Source organism: Eretmochelys imbricata, chromosome 18, assembly GCF_965152235.1.
Source record: "Eretmochelys imbricata isolate rEreImb1 chromosome 18, rEreImb1.hap1, whole genome shotgun sequence".
Lineage (NCBI taxonomy): Eukaryota > Metazoa > Chordata > Testudines > Cheloniidae > Eretmochelys > Eretmochelys imbricata.
The window spans coordinates 19,161,097-19,176,934 of NC_135589.1; the positions used below are offsets into that span (position 1 = coordinate 19,161,097).

Below are 15,838 nucleotides of genomic sequence, written 5' to 3' on the forward strand. Positions count from 1 at the left end.
GGCTACCTTGCATAATGACTTAGCCACTCCCAGTCTCTATTTAAGCCTAAATTAATAGTATCCAATTTGCAAATGAATTCCAATTCAGCAGTTTCTCGCTGGAGTCTGGATTTGAAGTTTTTTTGTTTTAAGATAGCGACCTTCATGTCTGTGATTGCGTGACCAGAGAGATTGAAGTGTTCTCCGACTGGTTTATGAATGTTATAATTCTTGACATCTGATTTGTGTCCATTTATTCTTTTACGTAGAGACTGTCCAGTTTGACCAATGTACATGGCAGAGGGGCATTGCTGGCACATGATGGCATAAATCACATTGGTGGATGTGCAGGTGAACGAGCCTCTGATAGTGTGGCTGATGTTATTAGGCCCTGTGATGGTGTCCCCTGAATAGATATGTGGGCACAATTGGCAACGGGCTTTGTTGCAAGGATAAGTTCCTGGGTTAGTGGTTCTGTTGTGTGGTATGTGGTTGTTGGTGAGTATTTGCTTCAGGTTGCGGGGCTGTCTGTAGGCAAGGACTGGCCTGTCTCCCAAGATTTGTGAGAGTGTTGGGTCATCCTTTAGGATAGGTTGTAGATCCTTAATAATGCGTTGGAGGGGTTTTAGTTGGGGGCTGAAGGTGACGGCTAGTGGCGTTCTGTTATTTTCTTTGTTAGGCCTGTCCCGCAGTAGGTAACTTCTGGGAACTCTTCTGGCTCTATCAATCTGTTTCTTTACTTCCGCAGGTGGGTATTGTAGTTGTAAGAAAGCTTGACAGAGATCTTGTAGGTGTTTGTCTCTGTCTGAGGGGTTGGAGCAAATGCGGTTGTATCGCAGAGCTTGGCTGTAGACGATGGATCGTGTGGTGTGGTCAGGGTGAAAGCTGGAGGCATGCAGGTAGGAATAGCGGTCAGTAGGTTTCCGGTATAGGGTGGTGTTTATCATGTTCTCTGTATTTTCCATTGAATGCATCCGATGAAGTGAGCTGTAGCTCACAAAAGCTTATGCTCAAATAATTGGTTAGTCTCTAAGGTGCCACAAGTCCTCCTTTTCTTTTTGCGAATACAGACTAACACGGCTGTTACTCTGAAACCTGTCCAGTTGTTGATTCTCGCCCATGCACCACATGTGTGCGTGTGGAAGGGGGAGGGCTAAACCCCTTCTCGGGCCTGAGCCCCCCCTGACTCATCCACTATTACTCAGTGAGTCTCTGGGTCTGCATCTGATCCCAGAGTCAAGGAAAAGGCATGAAACCTGCCCTCCGCAAGGGGTTAATATTGGTCTGTCAATCACCTGACTTCCTTTCCTGGTGGGCTAACTCCTTTTTTTTTTCTTTTTTTTTTTAAACTGGGGAGTTGCTAGGCAGGATTCCAATGTGGGCGGGTGCAGCCTGATTTTTCCCATTGGTTTATTTTTGTGATTGGGTGACTGTCTTGCCAGGTGACAGACCCCTCTTTCTCTGTCGCTGTAATTGGCAGAAGGGGTTGAACAGAATGTGATTTTTCGATTGGCTAGATGAGACTTGTTGCTAGGCAGAGTAGCCAGCCCATTGTTGGGGTACTAGGTTGTGTCTTTGCTGGAGAAAAACAGGTATGTTTTTATATGCAGGTAATTATCTGGATGTAAAATCCCAACGTAGCCATGGCACAGGTAGTTTTTACCTCCATGTGACCCTTCCAGGGTCAACACTATGTGCCCACTATACCGTGGGTTTCAGGGGTGCCATTTCAGATTTGGGGGGGGCAACTTTAACTGTGATTCCAAGGGCTACTTAGGGACCTGAAAACTCTATGTGTTGTTTTTTTTCCAGATAACTTCAAACATTAAGAAAATTCTATGTTTTAAAGTTGAGACAAAAACGGAGACTTCTGAGGTATATCGGGGCCACTGCAGGCAGGAAAGGAAAGTCAACAGGCAGAGGTGCTCTTCCTTTAGAAAGAAAGTTGGAGGGTCAAATCTTCTAGTCCTTAATCAACTAAAACTTCTATTGCAGTCATATTGGCTCAGGGACTGGATTTTCTGGCATATTCTGAACAGTGCTCAGCACACAGATGGTGCCCAGTGAATAATGCAAATCATGACAATAATCATCGACTTGATGGACTCAGTGGATGCTGTTTCTGTTCTTTATTCTGGAATTGGCCTGAGTACAGCTGAAATCCTAAGAATTTGTGGCATAAACACATCTGATACTCGTACTTTCTCGTTCCTTTCTTTTCTCAGACTCAGAACAAAAAATGACTGAACAAAATGGTTTTCAGTTAAAATGTAAAATTGCACAGCAGCCATTGCTCTACAACCCAGCATGGGGCAGAACCTGCCACCCCTTCGGAGTTAAGTGATCTCCTCTCATCTGACTCTCATTCTCCATCCTTCCTAACCTCTGTGCTGCTTTTCATGCTGTCAACCATGACATCCATCCTGGGACCATTTGCAGGAGTCTCAGAGAACTGGCCGCCTTGGTTTTGCTCCCATCTATCAGAGTCGCTGGATAGGGAGCTAGCCCTGAAACACCTGGGTTCTACTCCCTCCAGGGACTTCCTCTCTAACCCCCGGCCAGTGCTGTAAGGACAGAGGTTTTTAGGCACCCAAAGATACAGCTTGGCATCTAATGGGGTTTGCAAAGCACCTAACTTTCTAAGTGCAGTTGAAAATCTCACTAGGTGCCTAAAAACCTTTGAAAATCTGGCCTTTAAAAGGCTGTGTGTGCCTCAGTGCCCCACTTGTACAATGGGGATAACAGCATTGCTCTACCTCACCGAGGGGCTGGGAGGAGAAACAGATTAGACGTTGTGATGTGCAGCCTCAGATACCATGGTGATGAGGCCACATAAATACCACAGACAGAGTGGGAGCCTCTCTATACATGGCTAGCCCCGCTCTGGGTCTGACCCCGTCTTTTCATCTACATCCCCAAATCTCCCCCTTTTCTGAATGTAACCTTGGCTCAGTGCTTTGCTGTATTTTTTCTTCCTCCCCTGTTCTCTCGAACACAACCCCTCCTCCCTCTCCCCCCTCCACAGAGGGATTTCTCTTTTACAGGCTAAACTTCCATACCCTTAATCCCCAGCCCTTTCTTACCCAGCCTCTGTTTGTAAACAAAATCCTGACTCCCTGCCCCAGGGGCACCTCACCTGTGCACAACCTCACACTAACCCCGTACTGTAGTGAAGAGTTCCACCTGGGAGCTTGCACACCTCCTGTATGAAACTGGGGGGGCTCCAGCCCTCCCCTGCCCCCCGAATTGGCGCCCTTGGTGGGTTGACTTTAAGTATCTCTTTCCGTATAACAACACAGTATAAGCCTAAAGCCCAGCCCATTGGGATAGTCCCCGCCTGCTTGTCTAATTGCACTTTCACTTTTGAGTTGGGCTGGGTCGGAGCTGGTCTCTTGGCTGCTGCTGCTGGGCCTGGATTAGAACCGGAACCAGCCCAGAACTTTGGACTTTGTGTCCTGCGAGCGGGCCCAGGGAGTTCCCCGGAGAAGGGGGCGAAGGTTCCAGGTGACGGACACCCCAGGACAGGGCGGTGGCACCAGGCTCACTGAGGCCTGCAGCTTGTTGCCAATGATCAGGGACCTGGAGGCCGCGCTGAGCTGTAGAGGTCAGAGACTCCATGCCCTGCGGGGGGGGCAGAAGCCCACACAGTCTGCGGTCTGTTCTCAGGACCATGCTCTGGGTAAGTGGATCACAAAAGCTCCTGAAATAAAATGGAGCTAATGAGATTGAACCTGCCCAGCAAACCCAGCAGAGAGACTGTGGGAGGTTTGGGGGTGCCCATGTCTACTGTGACTAATAATGAGATCCCAGGAATGTGAATTTTTTACATTTACCCTTTTTTTTGCTAACGCAAACTACACACCCTTGGCTCGCTGGAGTTTGGGGTTGTTTATTCCTTGGTCGAGAAAATCTCTCTGCATTTTAGAAGCTGTTGGGCTCCATCTGGTGGAAACAGCCAAGAACTACCAAAATGACTATTGAAAATACAGTATAACTTTTCTGCCTTCATTTAGTAGGAAAAAGCACCGCTGGGAGATTTTGGTTTGTTCTCATCAGCTGATACTCAGCCTGGAGCTGGGGGGGTCTAAGTGGATTGACTTTTCATTGCGTAGCTTGGCAGAAGTTTTTTTTAACGGACACTGATTTTAGAAAAACAAATAAGCCGACCCCCAAAGTTGCCATTTGAAAGGGGAAATGTTTGAGCATTCTAAATGGACAGTTGCTCATTGTGGTGCGTTGCATTGACTTTGCTGCTGCTCCAACCCCATAGTTTTGTTGTTTTGTATCTACCGTTTCCTCCCACGGTGGACGTGAGGGACAGGCCAGCACAGGGAATAACGCTTGGCCCACACGGAAGTTGTGCTGATGTGTCTCAGTTTGGGGCTTTCCATGGCCAATCGTAATTTAGTCCTTCCATTTTGGGTGTTACAGTGTAACCTGAAGCTCGTGCTAAATTCAACTGTATTCCGAGCACTCAGCAAAACGCACCATGTATAAAACATCCTTGCTGCAGAATTTGCGGCTTGTTCATCACTCTCTCCCTGTTTGGCAAGACCTTTGAAGTGGTAAGCGTCCTTTGTTTTGATAACATTAAACACAGATTTTCCCCCCCCAATACTAGGTAGGGATGACACAGTGACACATCCTGTTACTGGGTGTACAGCAGGAGGTACGTCTCAGAAGTCAGGAATATGTGTCACAAATCGCATGCACAGGTCTGAAGCGACGCTGGGCAGTTTTGCTAGTGATGGTGCCTGTTTCAATCCACATGTTGTCTGTGTTCCATTTTTGGAAAATAGTGAGCAGCAAGGAGCAAAACCATGGGCGGTGGGTGAACCGCAGGCTCAGGGAGGCTAATCAGTGCCACAGTGCTACCAGCCCCTCCCCGTCTGCTTTTGAGCCTCCATGTAGCGAATCAGAAACTCTTTCTTCTTTTTCCCTAAAGATTTTTGTCATTTTCTTGATAACACAACTGCCGCCTTCCGAAGCTGTAAAATGCTACCCAGGCGAATATGAAATAAATGGCGAATGCTGTCCCATGTGCAGTGCTGGTAGGTATATATAATTCATTCTTTAAAAGTCATGACCCTTCCCAAGAGAGTCCAATTGCCCGGCCTCCTTCAGAGACATTGGTCGCCTCTACTACTGTGAATCTGACTGGTGGTGACACGGATCTCTCCATGTAAACATCTACATTCTTGTTACTCACCTGTCAGTGGAGGACATAGAGAGGATGGTTCTTGTGGCCTGGGACACAGGAGATCCAGAAGGAGACGGACTGTGATACTTTGGGCAAGTCCCTTTCTCCATGACACCTCTCTTCCTCACCTATTGAGGCCTGTCAGAGGCCAGGTCAGGTAGGACCAGCTGCTGGCCTGCTCCCTTGACTGAGCCAGTAAGCCGAGTTGCATCGCGGGGCAGTCACAGCACGCGAGTGGCTGGTGGATCAGCAGTTCTGAGTCCTGCTTAGCAGCCTGGCACCCAGATCAGAACAGCGGCTGCTCAATGTGCACCCTGCCTGCAGCTGGGCTTGCCTAGTCCTTGCTCCTGCTCTGTCCTAGCCCTGCTCCAGCCAGCTTCCGTCCTTACCCCAGCCCTGTCCTGGCTTCGGACTCCCACCCCCGACCCTTGGTTACGCCTCCTGACTGTGACTCCGGTTAACCCTTTGGCTTCTGACTCTTGGCTGCGCCTTCTGACTACAACCCTACTTTACCCTCCGGCTCTTGCACTCGGCTTCTGTCACTCCAGTACTGACCATTGGCTTGTTCCTGGACCCTGCCCCCCTGGACCCAGCTCTGACCGGTCGGCTGAACTCTTGTTTCCATCTCTAGGCCTGACGGCCCATGGCCCAGATCTCTGCCCTGATTGACTGTAACACAGACAATACACTGTCCCCATTAGGATTCACTGTATTCACCCTTTGCCCTGCATCCAGGATCCCCCAGCCCTTCCCCAGCCCCTCACAGTCCCCTTCTATCAGGATCCTACTGATCTTTCCTCTGCACAGGGACCTCTGCCAGTCCCAGCCCAGCCACAGCCCTGCGCCAGGCAGCTGTCCAGCACGCTGCTGTGGACACCAGGACTGCCCCAGCCCCTCACCTCTCAGTCTACCTCTTATAGTACTAGAGGACTGGCCACAGGCAGCCACCTGACTTCTTAGTCCCTGGCCCTTTCTGGTCATATGATCCCTCCAGTCACTTGCTTCACCTGGGGATTCTCCATCCCCCTAGGAGGAACTACAGCACTCAGAACTGCATCTTTTAAAGGGCCAAGATCCTGACTGGTCACAGTGGGGACACACGCATCTGTCAACGGTCCCGTATCCGGTACACAGAGTCTAAGCACGACTGTACTAGGGATACTGCTGATAAGGGAGGGGTGTGAGTTATGAGATTGTTTCTGTCTATGCTATTCCTGTGTTGTGCAGAAATAGAGGATTTCGGGTCTGGCAGTCTAGTTCTGAGACGTTTACCTTTTATTTCCAGTGGTGGTGTGTGCAACATGTAAAATCCACACACATAGCGTGTGCATTTGTCCTGCAGCATGACCTGCTTTTGCAATCTCTGTATGAATGCATTAAATATATTAGCCTGGTTTACACAGGAGCTAATTGTGTTGTTTGCTTTAGGGACTAGGGTGGTGAAACATTGTAGAGAAAGTAGCAGCACAACTTGCATGCCTTGTGTGGACGACACATATACAGAGCATCCTAATGGCCTAATGGAATGCATGAGATGTAAACTGTGCGATGCAGGTAAGGAAGCTGCTCTGTGTGTGGGTGGATTTTAATTATTTTTTTCTGAGTTGTCTCCCCCGGCCCACACATACAAAAGCAGCCTAGTTGTTAGGGTCCAGGACTGGAAGTCAAGAGACCTGGGTTCCGCTCACAGTTCTCTTACTGAGTTCCTTGCAGTCTTGGGCAAATCACGGAAGTGGAGATTTCTGGCACAGTGCATGGGCTTTAGTCGCACATCTTCCACTGATTAAGGTCTGTGGAATCATCCCGGGAGATTCTTCTCAGGAGGAAAGTGGATCTGTAGATTTAGCAGAAGAAGAACAAACACAATAAACAATAATTGTAATCAAACATTTCATATGGCATCCTTTGTCCTAGAGCAGCAGCACTGCACCCTCAGGATCTGGATTGTACGTGGGGAAGGCTATAACCTTCCCTTTCAGGGCCCAGATCCTGAGCAGTGGCTGAGGAACACGCAACTACCTCAGGAGGCGGGAGTGACATGAGTGACAGTAAGCAACCATTGCGCTCCTCTGTTTATGGGGGCATTAGGGTCTGGTCCCCAGCATGAATTAGAACAGCCTGCAGGCTGCTCTAGTTTACATCAGCTGCCTATGGCCCCAAAGGCCGTCCCAGCTCAAGGGGATCAGCTGGGCAGCCAGGAGGAGAGGTTGTGTAGCAGGTGTTATGGCCACTCCAAAATCTCACTACAGTGGAGTGCTCCTCCAGTGACCAGCTGGATTGGAGGTTGTGGTCCTTTAACTGTGGCTACTGGGAGCCTCATTCTCCACCGCCTTTGTCATTATTCACACCCGTGCAGATGAATGCAGAATGGGTGCAAAGCGTGATCTCAACTGCAGCTGTGTAGAGAACACTGATTTGGTAGCATTTTGCATGCAGCCTTTGCACAGATGTAAATACAACACAAGGTGAAGGGCAGCGGAGAATCAGGCTCCAGAGTGTTCTGTTTACATGGCAACACTTGTTAAATGGAGTCATCATAACAAACCCCTCTAGCTCCTGTGCCCTGTACCATGGATCAGCAATGACTGGGGATACACATTAATTTTTGTATCTGCTCTGTTTAGTTCCCGTGTAAATGTATTTGTGACGCATTTAACTTTCCTTTAGGAGCCAGACTGATAATAAAAGAAAAATGCTCATATACGAAGAACACCATGTGCGGCTGCGACCTGGGGTATTTCTGCAGGCACACTGCAGGCCTGGACTGTGAAATGTGTCGTCCCTCCACCATCTGCCTGCCTGGCTCTATGGTGAAAGAACCTGGTAAGGCAACATAACTTCTGTAATACCAAGGGGAAACCCTGCAGTCACAGAACGAATCTGGAGCAGGGCAAACTGGTGGAGACTTGATCCAGGTGAGACTGAGGTGATGCTGGTGAGCTGGGGAAGCAGCCGGAAGAGTGGCTGAGCTGTAGATGGGCCCCCCTCTTTGAGGGAGCGTGACTGCCATTTGTAACAGCGTTGCACAGCTCCAGGGTGGTGTCAGAGCACGTGTTGACCTGGATGCCAAGGTAACAGCTGTGGTGAACAGCACTTCTTTCCATCTGTGCCTGGCCAGACGCCTCTGACCTCTTCTCCCTAAGGCAGGAGTCTCTGCTGAACTGTGCTCTGCTTGGGGCCACCCTTCGGACCCTGCAGAATGCAGCAGCCTGCTGACGGAGTGGAGTTGCCTGTTGGTACCATGTAGGAATTGGGTTTGACCTGTAGAGACAGAAGTGATCTGGGTCCTGACTGAGATGGAGCTCCCTCAATATACGTGGGAGGCAGGGGGTGGGAGGGAGAAAGCTGCTAGGGGTCCTTCACTCTGGAATTGCTCTTCCCTGCCCGGGGTCCTGCCCTAGAGCTGAGCTCCGGTCGTCTTCCAGGCCAGACACAAAGCTGCCATCCCCCTGCTAAACATGCGTGAAAAATACAGGGGCAAGGTTAAGTGTCACAGGCTGTGACGAGCTGAGACTCCTCTGGGTGTTGTTGGACACTCGCATGATGCTCTTGCAGGCAGCAATTTGCATGAGGCCATGGGTTTGCACTCACACATGTTGGCAGCCCACCTACGCAGCAGCAGACTGCAGTGTGAGTTCAGCTTCAACTTGCACACCAGAAACAGAGCTCCCTCAAGCACGCTTTTGGGCAGAGAATTCTGTTAGTAAGATAAGTGTGCTAAACACACCCTTTTCTTCAAACAATGCCCCCTTTGGAGCGCCTATGGTGCAACAGACTTGTTCAGCAACACGTTTTCCACTGGTGCAGAATCCCCGTGAATTACACTGGAGTACATCGCTGCTGTAGACACATAAGTCCCTTTACAGAGAGAGAGGGTGTGGATCCAGCCCACGGTCCATTCCTAGGGTTTCTGATCAAGGGCACATGTGAGTACCTGACTAACCAAAAGTATCTGAAGCTCATCAGTTATTAGAGCAAAGAACCATGACTGTCCAGCCAGGCGTGTGTTTCTGAAGGTGGATACTGTGTAGGGTGATGTGAGCTTAACGCCCTGAGAGCTCGGCCCTTGGAGATACTGGGATGGGAGCTGCTGTCGGAAAGCAGAGTGTGTGGTGTTTTTCCATTTACACGTCAGCCAGGCTGTTCAATAGCATTTCTACACTGCGACAGAAAGGGAGGTTGCAGAGAAGTGCAGGAAAAGGCAAAGAGGTGCCTTACAATGACATGCTAGGAAGGGACCTAATTTTGTCGGTGTCAACAGGGGATGAGGGGAGGCAGCCTGCCAGCAGTCTAGGAGCCTGTGGGGCAGCCAGGCTCCTGGCAGGGAGCTGCCAGCAGAGCCAAGAGACCGGGCTCTCAGCTCCCCACACTGCCCCTCTTCGGTCGGTGGAAGCCCTCCTGGTTAGGACATGCACCACTGGCCCAAGGAGGGTAGTGTGGAAATGCACCACCGAGGCCATTACTGCGATGGCTGTAAGTCGACCTAATAGGTACATAGGTCTGCAAGTCCAAGTCCCAAAACCCAAGTGCCCTCCACCTCTATTCCCCCTACCCGGGCCATATGGAATTGGAGGCTTCAGAATAAAAGTTCATGTACATGACAGTGTCCTACGATAGTTGTTATATTTACATTTCCAAGCTCTTTCCAAAGGTAATAAAATGATCTCCAGGCTATATTCGGGGATCGTTTCATCGGGGGGTGGAAGCAGACAGCTATTTAAGAGTTCATAGCCTTGCATCAGGTTAGGTCAGAAAGTGAAGACTATTATTTTCAATTAATTACAAGAGGAATGTAGGTAAATGGACTATAATTCCTCAGAGAGGAATTTGGTTAGGAGATGTGTACATGGGATTTCCAAGGCACAGGGACCTCAGGTTTACATGTGATATGAAAGCCAGCAGAAGCACAGCTTCTCCTTGCACCAGTCTATCTCCTTGCATGACCCATCACCATAGTGTATGGGAACCTAGGGTAGAAGTAGTAGGTGGCAGCATCACTTCCAGACACATTCTGGGGAGTAATCCTGGCCCCTCTGAAGACAATGGATTGGGACAATGCCCCAGGATTTCACCCATGTCTCCCAGCCAGCACCTGCTTAGCCTGTGAGCACTGACCACATCCCAGCATAAACTGGTAGCACGGCAGGATAAGTCTTAAATATTTTCAAATTCCAGCTTCCTTATCTTCATCCAGTGTCCTTTGGGCATTTAACCCCTTCACTGCTGTGTTCTGTTGCAGCTTTTTTGCTATTTCACAACTTGCCACCATTATTTTGAGTCTTACTATTCCTTCGGGATGTTGGCCCTTGTAATGGCCCAGGTATGTGGGGCAGCAGGAGGTGCATTTTTCCCCATGTACCTGTGCTCTATGAGTACTGACAGATATAAGTTCAGGGCAGGAATAAAACACCAGCGCAGATCTATTCTTAAAGTGCTAACTCCTGAACTGACCTAGGTGGCTCTGCAACATAGCGGGGGTGGTGACAGTGGGGAGATGTGGATGGAGACCTTTCTGAAATCAAAGCTCCTTGAGGCCCCACATTCAGGAAAGTATCCAGTTATGTTCTCCTCTTTTACAGGCACAGAATTCCGTGACAACGTATGTGAGGTTTGCCCTGATGGAACCTTCTCAGCAACCAACATGTCACGCACTTGTCAGTCATGGACCAAGTAGGTGACTCTGACGACACATGGCCTTTTCTCTTGCAGTGGCTTTACACTCTGCGCTCTGTCCTTTCATTCATTGTTATTCAATGTGCAGGTGTCTCTCGCTCAAAGGGCCCAATCCTACAGCCTTGAAATGAATGGGAGTTTGGCCTGTCCACAGACTGCAGGGTCAGAATCTGGATGCAGTCTTATCATTTTTGATAGAAAATATTAAGGAATCCATCTGATGGAATGACGGGTGCCCCGAGACAGTGGGAAGGCTGTAGATATGCTGACATGTTTAATAACATGTCTTCCTTCATCTTAGGTGTGAAGAGGAAGGGATGACAGAACTAAAGGCCGGGACAGCCACTTCTAATGCAGTCTGTGTACAAAGAAGCCTTTCTGTCACAGCGATAGCATTGATAATTGTCCTGGCAGTTTTATCTGTATTTGCTGGAACAGCGTTCTTTTTATGGCGGAGGAAGAAGAGGGAAAGTGAGTTACCACATAAGTAAGAAAAGCGTGGGACCTGTGAAACCTGTCAAAGGGTCTCTAAAGGGGTCTGACTGGCAAAGTTCATACTTCCCACATTGGTCTTTGTTTCACCCTGGAACATGCCAACCTGTAACTGGAATTGCCTCTTCAAACTGAGAATCCTGTGAGAGTCTAAATCTCTCTTCTTAAAGGGTTGCCTTTAAGACCCGCTGACCCTAAATGTGACCTACTTTACGGGGTGAACTGGCTGGTCCCAGGCCAGGGTGCTGCGCTATCGCCCCAGCTGCAGTGGACATGCCCCCTGCCCAGCTCGGGAAGATCCTCTCCCTCCCCAGCTCATGGCCAAAACCGGCCTTTTTCCCAGGCCAGGTTCTGCAGTGGCTTAAAATACCAGCTGTTCACATTCTCCAAGCAACCTGGACCAGTTCTCCCCTTCTGATGATCTTTCCCGCTTGTATCTGATCTGTGTTTACAAAGTTCCCTTTTCATTCACTGGGGGAGCAGCGATGTTAATGGAACGGTAATTTGGGTCATAACCTGTTACTCCTTCAGAAATAAGAATCTCAGGTTTTCCCCATCTACCAAGAGAAGAACATGTTCTCAGGTCCAAGAGAGAATGTTGTTTACTGGTTATAACTGGGGACTGGGAATCAGGACTCCTGGATAATAGTCTCAGCTCTGCCAATGACCAGAGGTGTGAATTTGGGAAATCGCTTAATTTCCTTGTGCCATAGTGTAGCTGTTTGGCATAATGCCCAACTTATAGGGTTGTGTGGCTTGCTGTTTGCAAAACTCTTTGAGATCCTTAGAGGCTAGGTGCTGTATCAATGCAAAGCATTGTTAGAGCCCAACATCACATTGGATTAGCATTGTCACATAACCACCTTCCTCTCCCAGCGGGGTGATTCCTCAAGATGCTGCTAAGTGTAGTGCAAAGCGCAGTTAGAGCAGAGCGGGGCCACGTTCTGCGGATGTGCACACACATGGCCCCAATGAATCACAGAGAGCTGTGCACGTGTCTAAGGGCAGGACTTGGCCCTGGGACATTAATACAGAAACATGTTAATACAAAATGCACCAGACCGTTTTCTGACGAGGTTGTTTCTTTTTCTTTGCAGCTGCACAGGCCATAGGGGTGAGTTGTCTGGTCTTTTATTTACTATGCACAAGCAACTGGAGCAGGGGTTTGCTGGATGGTATGAGTGTCTCTGCCATGACTATGTCTGCTTGCCACAGGAGTCTCTGATAACAAGTGTGTGTTTGCGTAAACTCTGAAGTCCCCACTGGTGAAGTGAGATTAGTACCAAGCACTCTGAAATCAGGAGACCTTGGCTCTATTCCCAACTCTGTCACTGAGTCACTATGGGACTTTGGAGCAAGTCTTTTAAACATTATGGTCCAGATCCGCAAAGGTATTTAATGTCCATTGATTTTAAAGATATTCAGGCTCCTGATTTCAATGGAAGTTAGGAGCCTAAATATCTTGGAGGGTCTGGATCAATGCGCCTCACTTTCTGCATCTGTAAAATGGGAAAAATACCTACCTTAGGGGGTACCATGGGACTTGACTACCCCTACCCCCCACACTTACACACGCATACTCTGTGGCTGTGCAAGGCCCTGAAGCAGCAGAACCAATTACTTGGGCTGTGCATAGACCATGATTTGCTCCATGATGTTTGTAAAGTGCTTTGAGATCCCTGAATGGAAGGTACCATAGGAGTGCAAAATATTATTATTCAGCATTAAATGTGCCACAGGATTAAGATCGGCAGTAAACTGACATCTATAATCCAAAAAATGTAATGAACCTTAGTAACAAATGGCTTGATTGACTCTTAATTCCACCCTGAGTGATAGCACACTTTAAAGCAAAAGAATCTTTAAAATCTGAAGTTAAAATGGATTTTTTTCTTTTGTCTTTTGGCCCTTTAATCTCCCAGGCTTGTAACCTGGAGCCAAGCTGCTTAAACATATATGAGACAGACAAGGTGGGTGAGGTAAAATCTTTCTTTTATTGGTGGAAGAGATTCTGGTGATACCAGACAATCACTACATTCTTGAAGGAACTCACACTGGAAAAATGATAAAAGACAAAAACACCCTGTCACCCATGAGTGAAACTTTTCACAAAGCAGTCACTCCCTATCTGACTTATCATTCCTTGTCCTCAAAGGAAACCTTCACAACACCTTTCAAAAACGAGCTTAAATTCATAACTCTGCTAGACACTGAAAATCACAGTCTCAACAGTTTTCAGAGTAGCAGCCATGTTAGTCTGTATTCGCAAAAAGAAAAGGAGGACTTGTGGCACCTTAGAGACTAACCAATTTATTTGAGCATAAGCTTTTGTGAGCTACAGCTCACAGTGACACTGGTTTTACGGGTCATTACAACAATTTGTAACCTACTAACCCTGCTTTGTCCTATGATTTGCAGAGGTGATAAATGCTCACTTCATTATAAGTGGTTTCTTGCAACATGCGTGAACCTCTTCTGCTTAACAATCCATCCCACCTTGTATTTAGCTGTTACATTCTGGTTACCTTTCCCAGACCCGAAGGAGAGCTCTGGAAAGCTTGAAAGTGTGTCTCTTTCCTCAACAGAAGTTGGTTCAAGAAATGATATTACTTCACCCACCTTGTGTCTCTTTCAACATATTTGGTTTGGAAATGGGCCTGTCTAGAACAGTTGCTGTTTTATGCCAGATTTATCTATATCTTTATGGCATTACACAGTTTAAGATGATGCGAAATTAGCTAATTATAGAGTCTAAGATCCATCCAGGAAATATTGGACACTATTTATAGGAAAAAATCATGCCAGACAGTATAACTTACACTTTTGTTCTAAGTGGGGAACTACATTAATAAGTATTATAATACTTCATCATAATGAATAAGAAAACAAATTCTAAGAGAACTCTAGCAGGTGCTAGGAAAATGTACCGGCCATTTGATTGATAGTAACTGAATGTTCATCATCTGTTTGTTTTACTTTGTCATATTTTAAAGGATGAGCTAAGAGAAGAGGTTGTGAAAAATTTGATATGGACTAGAAAGAAAGGGAGTGATACAAACCTTCCTGTTCAGGAAACTACTAAAAACTCGAGCACATCCGCCCTTCACAGCACCTGAACAAACACAGGCAAGAGCAGATTTTTCAAAGAGGGAAGAGAAAAAGCCATTCGTCAGCTCTGCAAGTGATAGAGGAGGAACACAGAGAGGAGTCCCTACTACAGATCTAGGGAAATGGCCACCAGCACTGGTTTCTTCTGAAGGCTCAGGACTACTCTAGAAAAAGCTGAATGATCAAGGACAGAAAATCGATCAGAGTTTAGTGACTGGATGCTTCTGAAAATCCCTCTTCACTGGATTCTAGTGATCATCATCAATGTAACTTTAGTCTCTCTGGCTATCTCCTGTTATTCTGAAGCCTTCCTCACTGACACATTGCTAGGTGTAATGTCAGCAGACTCTGGGCTCTTGGTTTCATTCAGTAACTACACTTAAGCTTCCCTTTATTCATTAAAATGTTTGAGAGTTCCCACTCACACACCACAAATACTTAACCAGGTATTCAGGAATGTTTACTGAACCAGTTGCTCTTCCATATTGGACCAGGGGAACACAAAGCATATAGTCAAAATGGATTTTATACATAGCTTTAGTTTTATAACAGGGCAGCAGAGATGTTGTATTGCTATAAATATTAGCTCTTAATATACCTTCTCTGAGGGTAAGATAAAATCCCAGGTAAGAAGCATGGTTCTTAATAGTGAAGTTTGGAGGGGGGACTGCACCATCTTGCTACCCTTGCTAAAGCAGCAGTCAGATGGCTGGACAATCTAGGTATGGATTTGTGATGTGTATGAAAGAAGAAGACCGTGAAGTCACATTCACCCCAGAGCAACCTTCCTGTCAGTGGGGGTAATGGGTTGTGAAGCTTCATTCATTAATGTATTTAAGCACTGCAGTGCTTGGATGAGGGGCGTTACCACAGAGAAAAGCAGCATGATTATTATTCTGTGGCATGGTAGAAGTGGGTCTTGCGGAGGGATTTGAAGGAGAGTGCTGTGGCCTTTTCGATGAGTCTGGAGCGATGAACCAGGCGTACAGGAGCCGTGGAAGAAAGAGCCAAGGTGCTTGTGGGAGAGGCAGATGACTGGGTGATGGAGGCTGCCATTGTGGGAGGCCTGGGGATGCTGGGGGCGATGCAGTAAGACACAGGAGCAGGCAAGTAGGGAAAGGCTGCGTTATGAGCAGTCTTAAAGGTAGGGAAGAGACCCATGTGTTCTATAGAGTGCAGAAGAGTGAGGCTACATTAACACCAGTGTGTTAACCCTTGAGGGCTCAGCTGATTACTAGTTCATCAGTAAGGCATTCCCTGGGAAATATCCCATGGTCTTCCACCCTCTGACTTCACCCCCTCAACCAAGCTTCACAACCATCATTACTGTGTACAGTATTAAATTGTTTAAAACTTATACTCTGTGTGTGTATGTGTGTGTGTGTG

General features: G+C 47.6%; 1 protein-coding gene across 2 annotated transcripts; it reads left to right on the top strand.

Moving 5' to 3' along the window:
• Positions 1–2,188: 2,188 nt before the first annotated feature.
• Positions 2,189–15,809, top strand: LOC144276874 (tumor necrosis factor receptor superfamily member 14-like). Of its 2 annotated transcripts, XM_077837274.1 has the most exons (9): positions 2,204–3,658; positions 4,411–4,544; positions 4,925–5,030; positions 6,608–6,733; positions 7,847–8,002; positions 10,759–10,849; positions 11,154–11,323; positions 12,442–12,458; positions 14,338–15,809. In XM_077837274.1, the coding sequence occupies exons 3-9, from the start codon at positions 5,018–5,020 to the stop codon at positions 14,458–14,460; spliced, it is 696 nt and encodes a 231-aa protein (XP_077693400.1). In that variant the 5' UTR covers positions 2,204–3,658; positions 4,411–4,544; positions 4,925–5,017; the 3' UTR covers positions 14,461–15,809. The 2 variants fall into 2 exon arrangements, with proteins under 2 accessions (XP_077693399.1, XP_077693400.1); XM_077837273.1 differs by lacking the exon at positions 4,411–4,544 and having other exon boundaries at positions 2,189–3,658.
• Positions 15,810–15,838: the final 29 nt, after the last annotated feature.

Bases quoted from the DNA above. Each gene is read 5' to 3' on its own strand.
- LOC144276874 (XM_077837273.1), top strand. From the start codon at position 3,596: ATGCCCTGCGGGGGGGGCAGAAGCCCACACAGTCTGCGGTCTGTTCTC. The intron at 3,659-4,924 runs GTAAGTGGATCA...TTTTCCCTAAAG, and splicing joins TTCTCAGGACCATGCTCTGG to ATTTTTGTCATTTTCTTGAT. The intron at 10,850-11,153 runs GTAGGTGACTCT...CCTTCATCTTAG, and splicing joins ACTTGTCAGTCATGGACCAA to GTGTGAAGAGGAAGGGATGA.